Here is a 19,970-nt window from a genome sequence, read left to right as displayed (position 1 = left end):
ATATCAAATGGGGTATATCATGAAAGGGCTTCACCTGTGCATTCTAAAACAGATTTTTATTTATTTATATGCATCATACTTTTTGAATTATCGTGCAAAATGTCAAAAAAAAAACAACGACTGTAGTACGGAACCCTCGTTGCGCGAGCCTGACTCGCACTTGGCCGGTTTTATTACTACATAACAGGCAATCTCACAGTGACTCTATTGTCACGGAATCATACATCGATTGTCGTTTCTTGAGCGAGAAAATAATCGGCGGTGGGACAAGTTCCTTATTTAGGTATCTAAAATCTAAGGTTTAAATGAAACTACGGTACTGATCGATAATATTACTAGATATATTTTACTCTTATGATATCAAAATACATTAAAAACTAAGTAAAAATCATTACCATTATAAATATTGTAAATGGCCAAGTGTGTAAACGGTATTTTTTATTACAATTTTATAAAATAAATTACTCTTTTTATTAAATAATTATTTATCTCATCATACATTACATAGAAATGTCTTAAACTGTGGTTTTTGTACAGATTTCTATTAATACACTTACCCAAAATACAATGAAGCATCTAGAATGACATCTAATCTCAATAACTATGACAATAATTAATTATTATTAATTTATTATACTACTTCAACGGGTCAACGACAGTTACATTAGAATTTTATATAATTTTCTGCAAATATATTTTAAGATAAATATATATATATTTAGATTTAAGATATATTTTAAGTATAGAAGATTCTTCTATACTTTTAACAACATATTTTTCAAAATTCTACTGCAAATTACAAATAACGTCATAATTATAGTTATTCTTTTGACATTTAGATTTTAGACTTAAGAGGATAATTTGCTATCTGGCCTAAGACGCCATTTTGTTGTTTTCCGAGCTTTTTCAATAAAATGACACTACTTAAAGACTGTCTTATATAACAAAATGTAACAATTTGTCTATGTAGTTATGTCGTTGTTATCCTTTGTTGAAACTGATTATGCTTACAAAATGTAAATATACGTTGAAATCATAATATACATCTGAAAACTGACAGTGTTTAATATTTATGTATAGTAAGGTCAGGTGCCTAAATTTTATGGATTCTAGCATCTATAATCTCAACATAGCTTTAAAAAATAAATCAGATAAAACTCCTACAACAATGCACGAGCAATAACTTTTGTTTAAGCAAATGCCTACCTATTTGATTCGATTGGAGGAACAATACCTATGACTTTTGATTGAATGTTTATCAAATTCGAAAATATTAAACACGAAATTACTGATTTGTGACAGATGCGTATAAAATGACTCCTCACGCACCATTTTAATTTTAAATTGTCAAATTTCATGTTTAAAGTACGATTTTAGTCCTCATTTTAAACGTGAACCGTACTTTTGACATGGCAGTTAACCCATAGACTTAAAATGACGCGTGAGGAGTCATTTGGTAGGGGTTATACTGTAATGTCCACTTAATAGTTTGAAGTCAACTTAAATATTAAGCGATGAAATATTTGGCTTTTGATGGACAAAATGCCAAAAACATGTAAAACTTAAGGTGGCCTTAAATTTTGTGTTGCGTTTCTATATAAAGCTCTTTTTTGCTATACAATTAGGTCGAAAAACGTCATCTGGGAACGCCATCTTGTTTAGACGTTTCAGTGACGTCATTCAACGCTTTATACTAGGAAATAAGAGCTTTTAGGCGGTAATTTTGTTCGAATCTAGTACGCGTGGTTAGCAACGAAAAGGCCGGCTTCGGCGCCCACACCTGTGACTGATCCGGCGACGTATTTGCCTTGGGACGCCTGGCCGTTAGCCTGGAAAGAAAATAATAGCATGTTAACGAATTTGCCAAAAAGAGGCGACTTTTTGACTAGGCGCTATGAACTTTCTTATCATAATCTATACTACAAAGTACAATCACATATTATAAATGTGAAAGTGTGGATATTTGTTACTCAATCACGCAAAAACGGTTGAACGGATTTGGATAAAATTTGGAATGGAGATAGATTATACCCTGGATTAACATATAGGCTACTTTTTATCCCGGAAAATCAGTCAGACTGACCAAACGTCAAGGTATGAGTGAGACATAACACACATACCGACCGAGACAACGCTTTATACGAAGCCGAAATCTCTTTCTAAAGATCGAATATTTCCTGCCGGCTACTGTATTGTACAGTTCAGCCCAGTTTCTGATATAGATAATAATAGAGTTCTAAAGACAACATTGTTACTGATTCTGAGCACACCTAAACTTTAGAGTATTCGCATCCTCTTCTTACTAATGTAATATAAAAAGGACAGACACAGTTTTAATTTAATTTAGAGCTGTCAAACCTCGTGACTTTAGCTGGCAGTCGCGAGCCTATAGTTTAAATTTTATAGCATGCACTAAAATTTTGTCTTTAAATGTAAAATTCATGTTCTGTCCTTTTTAACCGACTTTCAAAAAGGAGATGGTTCTCAATTCGGTCCGTTTTTTTAGCAATATTAAAAAGAAAAAGATGCAGATACTCTAAATTTAGTTTGGAGGAAGACAAGAGAATCGGCGCTATTATTGATTCATTACCTTCATACTAACTTAGCCACCACTAACACCAGTTCTTCCAGACCTTCACGTCAGGTAAAAAAATAAAAATACAACGACAAAGGTCTTAGTATGTTTTATTGAAAACGATAACAAACGGGGTTAGCAATAATTGTGTTCCATATTGTTAGTGCAATAGACAACTACAACAAGCACAAAAACTGACTGACATAAAATATACAAGATTCGAAACATTTTTCACGACTAAAGCTGCAGACACTAGGAATAATAAGAAAATAGGAATGTTTTTTTCCTTAAAAAAGTAATAACTGAATCTTCTAAATAAGTATTTTTTAATACACACCAAAAAAATATTCGAGATTCGAACCTGTGTCTCTATTGGGTATCGTGCCCAGAGCGCTTTGACCACTAAACCACGGTTCACTTAGAGTTCACCAAGAGAGAAGGTTCGAATCCTTCCAGTTGCGCAATTTTTGGTAAGTATATATTTAAAAAAATATTTAGAAATTTCTTTAAAGTGTAGGCAAAACACTATCAAAAAATTCATAAATAACTGAATCTTGTATAATATTTTATGTTAACTAAATTGATGGAAAACTAGCTAAGGTTCTGATTACGACACACATACAAACGAGCAAAAATTAATAATGCTATTTTCATTCAAAAACATAAAATTATTGTCCATTAGACGATTGGTTTTGCAGTCAGTTTTGCCACAAAACTGTTGTGACCTTAAGTCGGATTACACTTGTAAGTTTTACTCAAGTAAGTAGCTTACCTACGTAATTAATTGACCACTTTACTAATGTAAATCTTTTTTTATTCATTATAGGCAAACGCTTGACCACAATCACACCTGATGGAAAGTACTTTATATCTACTTTATACACGTGTTTACATTAGTAAAGAAGATTGCAAGTTAATGAGGTACGTTACTTACGTGAGTAAAAGTTACAGGCCTTAGATTAAGGAACATAATATTATGTTTGAATGACAAATATCTGTCCGTTTTGCTCAATCAAACATTCATCAGTCATGATTGAACCTATCATCTAATGGACGCATACGGTCAAAATAAATAAATAAAATCTATCCGTAATCTGTGGATCGTGACGCTATTAACTTTATAGTCAAAAAGGCATTGGTACCGATTCTGTGCACGACTAAATTTTAGAGTATTTGCATCCTCTTCTTACTAACGTGATATGAAAAGGAGACAGTTTGACTGTTTCAAATTTAATTTAGAGCTTTCAAACCTCGTGACTTTAGCTGCCAGTCGCGAGCCTATTTTTTTTAATTTGTAGCGTGAACTAAAATTTAGAGTTTTAAAATGTAAAATTCATGTTTTGTCCCGTTTCAGTAATATTAAAAAGAAAAAGACGCAGATACTCTACAACAGAATCAGCGCCAATTTTTGAGTAAAAATAACCACGTTGCTAAGTAACTTATCGACAGATTACAGATAGGATTGATTTATTAATTTTGGCCACGAAAGCAAACTTAGGTTGCCCACATTTTACTGTAAAAAATGTACTTTTGTTATAGAAATAATTTTTGTGTGGACTAATTTTATAGAAAATAAGTAAATTAGTATACAAACAAAAATCTTAACTAAATACATTAATTACTTATTACATTATTTGTTTGCAGAGTTGCCATAATTCGAGCAAAATTTTACCACACGTAATTAAAAATGAGGACTGTTTTAATAAAACATGCTAGTTAATTTAAAAAAAGTAATTTAATTTGTTCTCTTTTCAAAATTTCATTATTCTGTATTTGTAAAGTTAATCACTTATATAACAATAGCACATAAAATATAAAACATAACAGTAAAAATACAGCTCTGCCATCCTTTTCACAATATTTTGTTTAGAAAAGGACAAACATATTATTATTTTCAATTTAAAGTCTCGTGAACAGCTTATCGGTATAAGTATCAAGAAATAGATAAAATCTAATTTTAGCCAGTTTAGTAAGCGTGAGATTTGACAAAATTAGATTTGGAAGCAGCGAGCGACGGAATCGAACCTGCTACATATTGTCCTCTGACAGCTAGACCGTTCGCCTAAAGATTTTAATTTAAAAACGCAATTTTGGATTCGTAAGCATGGCAACCCATTGTTGATGTGGTAAAAAAATGTGGTAGGTTGTAAAATTAATTTGGTAGGATTTTTTCACAGACAAAAAAGTGGTAGGTTGCAAGTTAATTTGGTAGGATTTTAAAGTAATTTTGTTGTATGTGGTGCATTTTAATATTCCAAAATTTCGATAGTTGATGTGCCGTGATGCGTCGACATTGATGCGTAATGGACGTGCATAAGAAAAGAAAAACAAATATATTAGTTACATTCTACATTCTAAGGCAATTTCGTTATAGAAGCTAGTCAGAACTAAGATTACTATAATGCATACATTTTGAGAAATCATTCGCCATATTTGCTCTATATGTCAACTGTCATGTCAAAAGTACGGCGGCTCGATAGCGGGAAACCTGCATCAATCATTATTACAATTGCAATTGTTGGTATTGGCTGAATTTATGGTATTTTTGTTGCATTGTAGCCAATAGGGAGCGAGCATCAGCCAATCAGAGGTGATTGCGATCGTGACATTGTAGCTGTCATTCTACCGCAATCGAGTTGCAGTTCACCAGTAGGTCGATTACGTAAAACCTGCATCAATCATTATTAGAATCTGAATTGATGTGATTGGCTGAATTTGTGCGATTCTTGTTGTAACAATACATTGTAACCAATAGTGAGCGAGCGTCAACCAATCAGGGATGATTGCGATCGTGACATTGTAGCTGTCATTCTACCGCAATCGAGCAGCGGTTCATTAAACAACTTGTGTTGTCCTTGTGAGGTCTAGGTCTAACAAAGGATAGAAAGAAAAGTCTCTCATGAAAGGAAGTACAACGATGTTTTCTCCACTGAATTGACATTTGCGGAATTATTGCGGACAACAAAACCGCAGTACATAGAGCCATAGACAAAAGAAGAAGCGGTTCATTAAGGGTAAAATCATACTTTTGACTTGACAGTTGACAGTTGACCAAATATGGCGAGTGAGTTCTCAAAACGTAAGCACTATCTAGAGGTTAAAAGTTACGATGACTCGTCTTATTTGCCTCTCGCTCGAGCAACATAAAAAAGAGCGGGAAGCAAATAGACATATCTGCAGAGAGATGCATTAATTTCACAATGCTACTATAATGGCTAATAAGTATCTACATTAAATTATATGCTAGGACACACACAAAAAGCAAGTTTTGAGACTAGTCGGCATGCGAATATGGAATCGGTAATAATAGATATAAAAAATAGCAACTAAAATACTTAAGATTAACACTTTACCTTGGCTTCGAAAAGATACTAGAGGATTTCTTCCATACAAGGCGTTAATTTTCTCTTCTGTTGTTCCCTTCCCTCGCATATTGTGTTTCAAACCTTAAGTACTAGAGTACCATAAACGTAGAAGAGTACAACTACAAGTCAGATACTAGTGTACCATAACCGCATATTACCTTAGGAAACTTTTACAGTTCCTGTTGTCCGAGAAAGTTCTGCTTGCCTGCCCAAGCACGGAGCACGGAGGCCTGGAGGCTACGACCATAGCTGAAGGTGAGACTACACGGCCTCTTGAGGTCCACGTGGTTGATGAAGGCATCTTCTTACTAGAGTACCATTAAGTCAGAGGATATTACCTTAGCACGCTTCAATAACCCCTGTTGTCCAGCGAGCAAGTTCTCCTCCTTGCCTGCCCAGGCACGGAGCACTGAAGGCACGATCGTAGCTGAAGGTGACGGCCCACAGCTTCTTTAGGTCCACATTGTTGGTAGAGGTTCCTTCTTTTCTTACAACTTAGGCCATTTTCTGATTAGTCAGTAGCAGTAGTGCGACATCAGCACGCTCGGACGTCGAAAGCATACCGCCTCTACTTTCGCACGTTTCGAACTAATGCTACATTAAAGTCCGAAATTTTGGTGCATCCAGCTCTAATGAACCAAAAGCTTAATTTGCTATAATCCATTGAAACAGGTCGAATCTGTATGATGCAACATGCAGCATGCGAAATGCACAATTGTACAAATGCGCAATTGTTTTGCAATTGTGCATTGTTAGGTCTAAATGTCCTGAGGATGCTCCGGTGTCGGGGCGAAACGTGCGTCGAGTGTGTTTTGGGATTTGTGTGGTGCTGCGTGGTGGTGGTGTGTATTGCTTGCCTAGTATTTGCTTTTTCCTGCATGGTTAGCAGTGGGAGGGCGGGCGGTGCATTTCGCATGCTGCATGTTACACCATACAGATTCAACCTGTTTCAGCGGATTATAGCAAATTAAGCTTTTGGTTCATTGTATATCATGGATTTCCGCAAACTAACGCCTGGTTCTATACAGCATCCAGCTCTGTAATATGGCTACTGGACATGCATGCAATGACGCAGTACAAACTAAATCTGTATCGCGCCGCTGCTGCGCTTACCGCACCAATCAAACGCTCCATAGAAATATAGCCACTCGGTAAGCTTTCGGTACCGCGTATACCGAGCATTGGTGATATCCCACCGCTACTGCACCGATCATATATGGACCATGGGCCTTAATGTGAGAAGACTCTCAAGTACTAGGGTACCATAAGGTCTGAGGATAATACCTTAGCACGCTTCAACAGTTCTTGTTGTCCAGCGAGCAAGTTCTCCTGCTTGCCTGCCCAGGCACGGAGCACGGAAGCCTGGAGAGCACGGCCGTAGCTGAAGGTGAGGGACCATGGCCTCTTGAGGTCCACAGTGTTGATGGCGTTCAGGTTCACGGAGGCCTCCTCTTCAGATTGACCACCAGAGAGGAATGTGACTCCTGAAAAGATACCATGGAGACATTACAGCGACTATTTTGAGATTAGTAAGAACCAAGTGAAATCAGGTGAGATTGAGATCAAGCGCACGATAGAATAGCGCTTAACCTCAATCTCTTATTTCTGTATTTGTCTGTCTGTTATTTTTTTTTTGGTTCAACCGCTGTACCAGCATTGACGAAATTTAGCACACAGATGGCTTGTGCGTCCTGGAGATGGACTGTCAAATCAGAGAACCCCATGATCACCCATTTTGAAACTTAAATCCAAATAAAAAACAAATTATGGGTAGTCTTGACTTGATTTCATAAACCAACCCGTTCTCGATATGTCACCTCATTTATCCGTTATATTATAAAATGGATGTTAATGTCTGCCAAGTTCGCTAACTATACGTTCGCGTATCGTTCATTGGATCGAGTTGAAACTTTGTATAATTGTTATTAGCCCTTGCGTGAATGTTTCTGCTCGATGTACCATACGCGCGGGTCCGAGTCGGGCACCAGCATTACGCGAATTTACCAGCAAATTGCTACTAGGAGATCATAGAATAAAAGAAAAAAAAGTTGAATAATAATGAATAACATACCGGGAACTGCAGCCGGCACGGTCCTCAGAAGTGCGGTGACGGTCGCGCGTCCGATGTCCATTGGAGTGTACGTCTTCTTGCAAGACTGACCAGCGGTTACCTGGAAACGATATTATGACACTTTTAGACAAGAAAGAAAGAAGAATCTTAAGACTGTGGTTATAGTTGCAACCGCTCCCGCAACAAGCTAAGGGCTGTTTTCTGGAGAGGCAGCGCCGTTACGCGTTACGCTATTAACTCAAACACAATATGGCCAAGTATGAGAGCGTTCTTGCAGAAGCATTTGCTTGTTATAAGTCCCGCAAATTGCTATTGCGCTGGAACCATGTCACATTAACGTCATTTTGACGTCAGCCGAAATAAAAATATACCATCAGCTCGAAACTTCAGTCCAGTGCTGACGTCACTGGCGGCCACGCGTATTAGCAATTTGCGGGACTTATATATGGCATAGTACGATGCGCAACGCAACGCACCACGCGACGCGTCTCCAGAAAAGTGCCCTTAGATATAATTTGAACTAGCACTAAAAATTAATCAAAAAAAAAATCCGCAAATGCAACCCCCACCCACGGCGTGTTCTGACTTCTCTTTTTTGAGTATATTGATCAGATTATGATCCAAAAAAGTTTATGACATAGCTAACTATCTCAGGCTATGAAAAAGAAAAAAAAAACAGTCCTTGCCTCTGGGAGTTACGATTGCCACAAAAAAAAGTGTTAAAGATGTAACCGCAAGGTTCTTGCATTCATGAGGTCCGAATGCCAACCAACCAACCAAGGTACCCCAACCAAGTTTGTAACAACTTCTCACCATGTTCGGTTTGAGGAGTGTACCCTCGAGGTACACGTGGTGGTCGCTGAGAGCCTTGTACACGGCAGCAAGGACCTGCTCTGTCACCTTTTGGGCGCGGTCCAAATCGTGCTCACCTGGAAGGAAATGACATTTAGTCTTGTCTTTATTTAAAGATACCCAGAAAAAGTTAGAAATTATAACAGGTACTGGAAATTATTGTAGTGTCTTCTCAAGAGACCTAAGTTTTCGGGGTACAGGCCTCGAGGCCAAGCGTGTCCTCATAAGCAGCTTTGACTGCCTGGACTATATTGTTTTAGCCCTTGTCAGAGAGAGAGCTGAGGCTACAACTATTCAGCATCGGCATCTGGTTTCGGAAAGATATTCTTTGAGGCAATTTCCACATATTGAAACTAGATAGCGTAACAGGTATCTTCAATCACTCACTATGAAGCCTGAATCGCGCTATTGAAGTTTTAACCTTGGAAGACTTTTATTATATTAAACAAGCTACAAGACACAACGGTTGGAATAGCCGGTCCCCGGGTATAACGCCAGCCCAGGGAGAAAACTTTTCCTATTGTTAGGATCACCGTACATCATCTCTAGAGCCTAAAGAGCGATTTCATATCGCTGGTCGACGGAGAAGTATAGACAAAGCAATCCTGCAAAAAAGCGAGAAAACAACATTCACGGTCGGACCTTGAGCACGCAACGCCACTTGGCGAAGTGACAACCATCTTTCTTGTTTTTGGGTACAATGTTGGACCAAGCCATCCAAAAACTGGTAATTTCAAAGCCAAAAAACTTACCATCGGGCAAAACTTCGGGTTCAACAATAGGAACGATGCGCTGGCTCTGGCAGATGGAAGCGTAGCGAGCAAGAACATTCGCGTTCTCCATGATAGCCTGGTACGATGGTGTGTTGCGGCCGATTTTGAGCACACAACGCCACTTGGCGAAGTGGCAGCCATCTTTCTTGTATTGGGCACAACGTTGGGCCAAGTCGTCCAAGCCTGATGGACAAGAAAATATATAATTAAATTTTTGCTGTAAACTACAGAATTATGTGTGACCAGCGTACCAAAAAATTAAGTAATTGGTTGTCAAAACTTATTGGCGATTGGCGATGATGGAAATTTTATCGTTAAGAAAACTGCATGTCTTTGAAGAAAGTAACGGTCGGATTATGTAACAAATTCGCTGGGGCAGCGGCAGAAAATCTCTAGAAATGGAGTTTTGCCCAGTAATGGACATCAATTGTTAATGATGATAAATGTGCCGCTTATGCGACACTAAATTTCTGATTTGTTGTTTAAAAATTATCGAAATAAGGATGAAGGTAATCCGTAATACATACAAGGTAATTCCATTCAGTTGACGGTCGGTCATTTTGAAAGGTCAATATAATAATAATATATGTATGTAACAGCACTAGCCAATAATGCGCTGCCAAGACAAATGATGCAGCTTAAGGTACCCCGTAGTACCCGTATAGTACGAGATCGCAATCGGGGTATGAGGCGGGGGGACGCCCCGCACACCCGCACCTCACCCGCGCTATCCCACACCGGGTTAGCGTAGCAGCTGTGTGGGTGTGCGGGGCGTTCCCACCCCGATTGCCATCTTGACCCGTGCATTAGTTTTAGAAATTATTGAAGTGAAATTTGAAACATCAAGAGCGCACTGCATACGATCAGAGTCTTGAATTATTTTTGTTTTGTAACGGCTACTATATGACATAATAATATGTCGTAGATAATCGCTGGTATTCTCACAGATGACGGATAGAACCAGTGGCGGATTTGCCCTTAGGCACAATAGGCCCGTGCCTAGAGCGGCCACATATTAGGGGCGGCCGCTCTGCAATGCATCGTATTAATACTTATAACTAACTTGAACTTATATAAATAATCAATAAGTTCAAGAGAAATCAGGAATAGAAAGTGCGTAAGCAACCAATAAAAGGACAATAGATCATTGTTTTTACGTGAACGAAACAATAGGTCAAGGATCGAGAAAGGCAAAAGCGTAAACACTTACAACCCATATTCACAAATGTTACTATGAGGTCTCATGTTGCGTTCGAACGCACATGGTACAGAAAACCTATTCATAAACAACAGGAGGGACGGACGACACCACCAAAACGAGACCATAAAACTTTACGCGATACATTTTGGCAAAACAATACAGATAGGGTATAGGGTGTTTACGTCCGAGTGTTTGTGTGATTTAAATAATTTCTCTTTGAAAAATCGCGATTAATAAAGTAAATCCTTGAGAAAACATAATATAAAGAGCGATCACTACAAAACTTATACCTACGTGATATAAAAAAAACGATTATTACGGTGCCGATGAATTTCAAAGATGCTAATGGATGCTATAGATTTTTTAGGGTTCCGTAGCCAAATAGAAAAAAAACGGAACCCTTATAAATGTATAATATCATGTCTGTCTGTATGTCCGTCCGTATGTCACAGCCACTTTTTTCCGAAACCATAAGAGCTATACTTTTGAAACTTGGTAAGAAGATGTATTCTGTGAACCGCATTAAGATTTTCACACAAAAATAGAAAAAAAAAAAACAATAAATTTTGGGGGTCCCCTACTTAGAACTGAAACTCAAAAAATATTTTTTTTCATCAAACCTATACGTGTGGAGTATCTATGGATAGATCTTCAAAAATGATATTGAGGTTTCTAATGTCATTTTTTTCTAAACTGAATAGTTTGGGCGAGAGACACTTCCAAAGTGGTAAAATGTGTGTCTCCCGCCTGTAACTTCTAAAATAAGAGAATGATAAAACTAAAAAAAATATATGATGTACATTACCATGCAAACTTCCACCGAAAATTGGTTTGAACGAGATCTAGTCAGTAGTTTCTGATTTATCGTGCAAAATGTCGATAAAATACGATTGCAGTACGGAACCCTCAGTGCGCTAGTCTGATTCGCACTTGGCCGATTTTTTAAAGATATTGTTATGAATCTACTTTTGTCCTTATTAAATGCAGATCTTTTGACAGTTACCAGCAGAGGACATCCAGTGCCTCCTATTTTATTGGTTACTAGTGACTTTAAAATTTTATTCATTGGGGAGTTGAAAAAACATTAAAAACATGAAGAAAAAATATTAATTATTCAGTACATATTATTATGTGATTTGAAAAATATACGACTATTTAGTTGAATTCCGAATTTCCGAATGTTCATCTATTGGTCCGGGTACCCTAATGACAATCTTAGTTTTGGGTTTTAAACGATGTTCTGCCATCTGGACACCATCTGGTGGGGGTGAAAATATAGTGCTAGTGCAATTCAAAGAACACACGAACAAAGTGAAAGCATAGTGCTAGTGCAATTTAAAGAACACAAGAACAAAGTGTCTACCAATAAAGACTCAATAGACCGATTCTTAGGTGTAGTAAGTACGTTTATAAGTTTAGGTTAATATAATAATACTTATTAGCCTCTCTCATAGGCTAGATTGTAATGATAGTAAAGTATTGTTGTCAGTACTTTACGATACTAAAAAAAAGCATGGGGGTGGAATTTTCAAAAATCCTGAAACATGTATTTTTTCATTTACCTAAATACTTACCAATTCTCATGGAAATAACTTGAAAAACAACGGACATTCATACAAACTTACACCCCCTATTTAACCCCCTTGGAAGTAAAATTTTCAAAAATCATGAAATACTTACATAATATTTTTATTTTTAACCGAAAGCCACATACATACATACATTGAGATTGACTTGATATGGACAGGGCTTTTGAACAAACAAAATGGCACTGACTCAGTGGTGCTTTAGCACCAATGCAACCTCAGTGACGTCTGGATTTCAAACGACTCGTTCATTAGTACCTTAGATCAGGTGGCGCTGATTTATCTGGTTCCAAAACCGTGAAAAATTTTGTTAGCTTGACCATATTATCTTGTTATTTATATCGATTATCGATGCTTGTATAACAATTTTTATCTATGTAACTTTAAAAATAAATGACTTTCATACAAACTTCCATATCCTATTTAACCCCCTTAGGGGTTGAACTTTCAAAAATCCTTTCTTAGTGGGTGCCTACGTTAGAAAAGGAACTTACTGTCAAAATTTCATGTTTCTAAACCCAGCAGTTTAGGCTGTGCGTTGATAGATCAGTTTGTCAGTCAGAACAAGTCTTCTTTTTATATATATTTAAACTAGCTTATGCTCGCGACTTCATCTGCGTGGACTACACAAATTTCGAACCCCTATTTCATCCTCTTAGGGGTTAAATTTTCAAAAATCCTGTCTTAGCGGATGCCTACGTCATAATAGATGCATGCCAAATCTCAGCCCGATCCGTCCGTAAGTTTGAACTGTATGTTGATAGATCAGTCTGTCAGGACTTTTTTATATATACAGATAACCGTTTTAAATGTTTTATTTAAATGTGCAATTATTATCTCTGAAAGGTCGAAAAATATTGCAAACTAGGTACCAGCTATGTTACCTAAATTTCTGAATCGATTTCGATGAAAATTGACAATAAAGTAAATTCATTAAGTACTGTGTAGTCTAAATATATAAAAGGAAAAGGTGACTGACTGACTGACTGATCTATCAACGCACAGCTCAAACTACTGGAAGGATCGGGCTGAAATTTGGAATGCAGATAGCTATTATAGAATCCGCTAAGAAAGGATTTTTGAAAATTTAACCCCTAAGGGGGTGAAATAGGGGTTTGAAATTCGTGTGGTCTTTAATATGATGAGAGCTGGGAAAGGGGCGGCTCTGGCCTGGGGCCTAGAGCGGCCAAGACTGCAAATCCGCCTCTGGATAGAACTCGGATGACGGAAGTGTAGGTCGTAATCGCCGTAAGATGTAAGTCTGGTTTGTTCAGCATAAAGTTAGTTCATGTTAACATTTCACAACAAAATATAAAGTGGAATATTTTTATCTACCTATTCTACATATCATTAAGTTGTTTATACTTTGACATTGATATGTACTGATAAAACGGCGAGCCCCTAATTATGATGAATAAATATTAATGCTCGAGTGAATCGAGTTCATTTGACATTCGAATCAACCTTTGCACATTGGACCAAATATTAATTGATATAGAAAGTAATATTGTTTTGCTGGTATCTGGGACTGGCCATTAGATAATAGGTACAGTACGCGGCAGAAATAAATGTACATCTGCCTTTACAAAGACATTTCGGCTTTGTAGAGCGTTGTCTCTGTCGCTATACAGTTATGACGTTTTATCGGTCTCAACGACAGAGGCAATGTTCTACAAATCTGCTATCTCATTCTAAAGGTCGATGTACATTCCTTTCTGCCGCGTACTGTACTTATTAATTGACTTGACAATTAGTGTGCGTGGATTACAAAGACTTTTTAATCACATAATGGCATAACTCAATTTGCAAGAGACAAACCAGCTAGAAACCCAAGTGGTTTAAATGAGTAACAGGAACAAAACACTATACACACGTCCTTGTTTGACATAAGGAAAATTCTACCTACTCTATCTCACTCACACAGTAATGCCCATTTCTCTTTGGAACCACAGTGATGAAAAATCCGGCAAATTGCTAATGCGCGTGGCCGCCATTTTAGTGACGTCAGCATTAGACTGAAGTTTCGAGGTGATTGTATATTTTTATTTCGGCTGACGTCAAAATGACGTCATTTCGTTGTTAATGAGACATGGTTCCAGCGCAATAGCCATTTGCGGGACTTATATCGGACATTGTGCAGTTTTTGAAAAGATTCCAAAATTTAGTTCAAGTGATCCTATAAGGGTTCCTATTTTTCTCTGGAGATACGCAACCCTAAAAAATATGTCACTCACCCTGGGTTGTGCATTCGTCCTCCGAGCCGAAGAGCGGTACAACACCCTTGTCGACCTTGATGCCGGGGATGATACCGCGCTTCTCGAACAGCGCGACCAGTGGGGTGCCGTCGTCAGCCTTCTGGTACAAGGTCTCGTCAACTATATCCATCCTATTCTATGTATAAGGGAAATGTATTTTATCTCGCTCACCCTGGGTTGTGCATTCGTCCTCCGAGCCAAAGAGTGGTACAACACCTTTGTCGACCTTGATGCCGGGGATGATGCCGCGCTTCTCGAGCAGGGCGACCAGTGGAGTGCCGTCGTCAGCCTTCTGGTACAAGGTCTCGTGGAACAAGATCACCCCAGAGATGTTCTCGGAGATGGCCTGTATAAAAAATTTAAATATATAAAAGGAAAAGGTGACTGACTGACTGACTGATTAATTGATTGATCTATCAATGCACTGATCACACTACTGGACGGATCGGGCTGAAATTTGGCATACAGATAGCTGGTAGACATCTGACAAGAAACGACTTTTGAAAATTATTTAAGTGGATGGGCCGTGAAAAAGTAACAGAAAGACAGACACACTTTCACATTTATATATATTAGGATTAAGGTTCTTAAAACTCTGTGGAAATCTCTTCGATGTTCCGGGATAAAATATAGCCTACTAGATGATGTCCGCGACTTCGTCTGCGTGGATTTAGGTTTTTAAAAGTCCCGTGGGAACTCTGATTTTTCGGGATAAAAAGTAGCCTATGTCCTTCCCCGGGATGCAAGGTATCGCTATACTAAATTTCGTCAAAATCGGTTGAACGGATGGGCCATGAAAGGCTAGCAGACAGACAGACAGACAGACAGACAGACACCCTTTCGCATTTATAATATTAGTATTCAAATTAAAACTACCTGACTATTCATAAGTATAAAGTTTACAATTGTAAAAAGTTTACATGAATAAAAAAAACATTCTATTCTATTCTAATCTATTCTAGTATGGATGTCACTCTCCTGATAAAGATCTATCCATGCAAAAATTCACGCCGATCCGGTGCTCCGTTGCGGCGTGGCTGAAGGACAAACCAACAAACAAACACACTTTCGCATTTATAATATAGGTAGTGATAATGATGGACCGTGAAAGTCTTCTAGGCAAGCGCTCGTATGTTCGATCTTATCAACATTTTTTTTATCAGAAACGATTGTAGCAATAGTGTATGGGCTTGCCTTAGCCTTGGCTGATAAAAACTGAATTAATGAAAAATCTACTTACAGGGTCAGTGGTGAAAAGGAGCTGACGGTATTTGCGACGGTTCTCCTCGGTGTTTTCAACGCCGATGTCCTGAAGACGCTTTCCCATAGTACCTGAGCAGAAATTGCTTTAGCCATTGTAACATAAAGATAAAAATATGTAATTTCAGTTAATATGATGTTCAACATTTTTTTTATTCAGTTACAAGTTAGCCCTTGACTGCAATCTCACCCTGTAAGTGATGATGCAGTCTAAGAACGGGGCTAACCTGGAAGGGGTGGGGAAGTTAAACCCACAGAGGGGGCTTCATACAATTCCTTGTGTGACGTTGTCCAGACCTTAAAACTTACCAGTGGATTCATCAGCGGCAAGGATACCCTTGCCTGGAGCGACAATCGCCTGAGCGATCTTCTTCAGCTCCTCCTGGAGCTCAGGGGTTGGGTACTGGAAGTAGGTGCTCATTGTGGCTGTAAAGAAAAAGACAATTAGATCTCTTACAACTCATGACATCCTGGTACAGTATGCGGCAGAAATCTACCTTTAGAATGAAATTTCTGTTTTGTAGAGCGTTATCTCTGTCACTCATACCTATGTGACGTTTTGTCAGTCTCAGCGACAGAGACAATGCTCTATGAAACCACTATCTCTTTCTAAAGGCTGATGTACATTATTATCCGCCACATACTGTAACCTACTTGAAAATATTTAAGTGTAGGTCAGGAAAGCGCAGCGTCAACAGACCACTGAGTGACATGTTAAGATCAAACGAGTCACAGGTAGCCGCCAGATCTAGGAGGCGCAAGTGGTGCTAGATTGGCGACCTCACACAGGAAATCGCAGTGTTGGAAAACCCCGTACTGGTGGACAGAAGACATCAAACGAGTCGCAGGGAGTTATAGGATCCAGGAGGCGCAAGACCATGGCGTGTGGAACTCACTACCAGAGACTTATGTCCAGAAGTGGGTGACTATCGGATGACGACGACAACTGCACATGGCAGTGCACTCATGTGATTGTGATTTGTCCAAACAGACAGGTAGGTTAGGACTCTTATCAAATAAAAGGGTCTGGACATAACAACTGACTGACAGGATGCAATTATGCCTCAGTAGGGTTTTTTGTTCCTGAACCCCATAGAAAATTCACATTCTAATTATTTCACAACATAACTTCACAATTTCATAGTTGTACCAAATAAACTTAACTGAAATAATCACACCACACCTAAAACTTCTTACTGATAATATTTTACAACACGAATTTATAGTTTTTATCTTTAAAAAAACAAGAACAAGTTTACCAAGTAGGTACATATAAAATTGTACATTATTTACATAATGGGTGTGTTTTTACATCACCAACTCAATGGCATTTATTATAAGAAGTTATTTTGACACACCTCCGGTTCTAAAAAGTTGTTGGACTTGATCTAATGTTATAAAACCTTGACTATCTATCTCACAACATAGACAAAAGGTACCTACAGAAATATTACTTCCTAAATACTGAATCCAATTAAGGGCCAAGACGCTTATAATATTTATAACAATGATAACAAGAGTTTCAATTGATTTTACGAGATGTTGACAGTAAAAAGAGTACCCTACCCGTTTAAGATAAATCTTATCTATATCTCTTATTCTTTGTCAAAGTATCTAAAATATAGGTATATAAACGGAAAAGGTGACTGACTGACTGATCTATCAACGCACAGCTCAAACTATCAGGCTGAAATTTGGCATGCAGATAGCTATTATGATGTAGGCATCCGCTAAGAAAGGATTGTTAAAAATTCATCCCCTAAAGACATGAAATAGGGGATTGAAATTTGTGTAGACCACGCGGATGAAGTCGCGAGCATAAGCTAGTAACCTATATATTTTTTTTCTTTATTGGTTCTTATTCCGTTTTTCCTTTTGAGGTATGGAACCCTAAAAAGCAATAATTATGATCCAGGTCAGAGTGTGCTTGCCCAGAAGATGCCTATTCACTCTTGCTTTGAAGGTAGGTATTTAGGTTACATAAACAAAACATAATATTAGCATTTTGGTTGTATAAGTAGGTACCTACTTATCTTTACAATATTATAGAGTTTTAAAGGATAGGTACCTTTTGTCCCAAATCCAGGCATCCATCCTGATTCCGGTGGGCCTTTGCCTTTCTTTTTACCTTTTTTTGGTGGCATTGTGAAGTTATTTTAATCAAATTAGTTAGGTAGGTACCAAAATTCTACTTATAAAATCAATTAAAGGAAAATCTTGTAAGTACTCGACATTAAACTTATAATATTTATTAAAAAGGAAATAAAATATAATTTAAGCTAGAAAACTTTAAAAAACTTACCAAAATCTGTCACTTATCACATTCGCATAGGTATTTATCAAAATTCAAAACAAACAACAATCAAACAATCAAAATTTTTTTATTTTTGAATTTGAAAATTGGAAAAATAGATTTGAGTTTTGACTTGACTTGACAACTGTTGACCTTTTGACGTTTGTTTATTTCGATATTGAAAAAAAGTGATGTTCATTTCAATTTAAAAACCAAAAAATATCGATATTCAAAATTTATTAAATTTAATCAAAATACCTACTTATTAGGAAAAAAAAACAAGCAGATGTCTAAATAAAAAAAGTAGATGGTTAATTTTGTTAAATTAATTAAGTACCCAGTCAAAATTAAATCTACTTTGATGTTAAGGTGACCGTGACCTTCAGAGGTCACTAATTTAGATACGGCGTCACAAGCGTGATAGTACATTACCCAAAGAATAGTACTTTCTATCCTAAAATTAGAGCTGTAAGTACCTACCTACGAAATTAAATAATAATTTTGTCTGTTGCATTTTATAATTTGTATCGTAATTTAGTAATAAAGACAGAAATAACAAATAGCACGAATAGATTTTGTTAAGATTTTCTATAAAATAGTGGCAAATATATTATTATTTAGCAGAATTAATCAGAGTAGTTATCTAGGTACCTAATTGAAATAAATAGGTAGGTAATTCAGAGTTATAAATTCAGGTAAATCTGCTAAAAAATATCATTATTTCCATATAGCTATAATTGAGAAACATGAATTATTTAATTAAAATTTATTTTTATTAAAAGAATCATAACATTATTACATCATGTGGGCAATGAACTTATAATAAAAATTAAAATGTCTTCAAATCATGTTACCAATGAACATTAGCGCTAACATAAAAGTAAAGTATTCTAAGTGTAAAAAATAATTTAAAAATCACTTACATTTTGATAAAAGATTCTAATTGGAACTATTGCACACCCTGACTGCTGCTGAATAGAACTGTCAAAATAGTTGAGAAAGGAGCGGACACGAAATAAAGGTCATTTGAAGGTCTGATAATAAATTCAAGCAGTGGATTCTGTTTTACCGACTTAATTATAAATACTGCCACCTATAGTCAAATTGTTTAGCTAATACATAAAGTAGGTATATAAGAGCGCCATCTATATGGTTACCTATGTACAAACTCTGTCGTTTTGTATGGAAATCACCGAGTGCTATGCTATTTAGTTCTCTTAACTCTCACAAGGGATCGTCAAGGGATTTAAAAAACTGTTCAAGAGCGAGTTGGAATTGCACACAAAGGGTCCCGTACCATCGTACAAGAAATATTCTAAAAGTAAATAATGTAGGGATATTTCAAAGTATTCTGGCTGTCCCTACTTCAGAGGCAGCCAGGATGCTTTTTGATTTTAAATTAAGATAGTTGTTATATTTTATAAAATAAGTTGAATGTGTACGGTTAGTTTAGGGAACGATGGGGCTGGCATTCCTTTTTTAAAGAAAAGCCCCGAAATTAAATATAGAATAAAAAAGGTAGGTACTAGGTAGGTAGGTAGGTACTTGATGCTGCAAAGTTTATCATCACATTACAGATCCACCAATAGTATTGGTAAGTAGGTACTATAATTTCTTATTTAGGTATTTTACTACACCTAGGGAGTAAAATAAATAAGAAGTAATACAGTCAAGTAAGATTGCAGTCAAGGGCTAACTTGTATTTGAATCAAAAATGTGAAAATAAAACAATAATTTTG

General features: G+C 37.0%; 2 protein-coding genes across 4 annotated transcripts in view; one reads left to right on the top strand and one right to left on the bottom strand.

Moving 5' to 3' along the window:
- LOC117985277 (terpene synthase-like) overlaps positions 1 to 19,970 on the top strand; it is a 383,491-nt gene that overhangs the window by 234,710 nt on the left and 128,811 nt on the right. The gene's annotated exons all lie outside the window — the stretch shown is intronic.
- Positions 1,722 to 19,314, bottom strand: LOC117985453 (fructose-bisphosphate aldolase-like). 3 transcript variants are annotated; one of them, XM_034972181.2, is made up of 10 exons: positions 19,155 to 19,314; positions 16,248 to 16,364; positions 15,919 to 16,010; positions 14,850 to 15,024; positions 9,616 to 9,819; positions 8,825 to 8,940; positions 8,012 to 8,111; positions 7,225 to 7,424; positions 4,563 to 4,637; positions 1,722 to 1,829 (listed from the first exon to the last, which is right to left on the bottom strand). In XM_034972181.2, the coding sequence occupies exons 2-10, from the start codon at positions 16,357 to 16,359 to the stop codon at positions 1,734 to 1,736; spliced, it is 1,170 nt and encodes a 389-aa protein (XP_034828072.1). In that variant the 5' UTR covers positions 16,360 to 16,364; positions 19,155 to 19,314; the 3' UTR covers positions 1,722 to 1,733. The 3 variants fall into 3 exon arrangements, with proteins under 3 accessions (XP_034828072.1, XP_034828071.1, XP_069356758.1); XM_034972180.2 differs by lacking the exon at positions 4,563 to 4,637; XM_069500657.1 differs by lacking the exon at positions 1,722 to 1,829 and having other exon boundaries at positions 2,669 to 4,637.

This window comes from Maniola hyperantus, chromosome 9 (assembly GCF_902806685.2).
Source record: "Maniola hyperantus chromosome 9, iAphHyp1.2, whole genome shotgun sequence".
Classification (NCBI taxonomy): Eukaryota; Metazoa; Arthropoda; class Insecta; order Lepidoptera; family Nymphalidae; genus Maniola; species Maniola hyperantus.
The sequence above is the reverse complement of the archived record's forward strand: the minus strand, read 5'-3'. Positions and strand labels throughout refer to the sequence as shown.

What these genes read in the sequence shown, in the direction of transcription:
- LOC117985453 (XM_034972181.2), bottom strand. Translation starts at nt 16,359, where the DNA reads ATGAGCACCTACTTCCAGTACCCAACCCCTGAGCTCCAGGAGGAGCTG. An exon ending in TCCTTTTCACCACTGACCCT is followed by an intron (nt 15,025 to 15,918) that starts GTAAGTAGATTT and finishes TTTTTTATACAG; the next exon opens with GCCATCTCCGAGAACATCTC. An exon ending in CGTGCCGGCTGCAGTTCCCG is followed by an intron (nt 7,425 to 8,011) that starts GTATGTTATTCA and finishes GTATCTTTTCAG; the next exon opens with GAGTCACATTCCTCTCTGGT.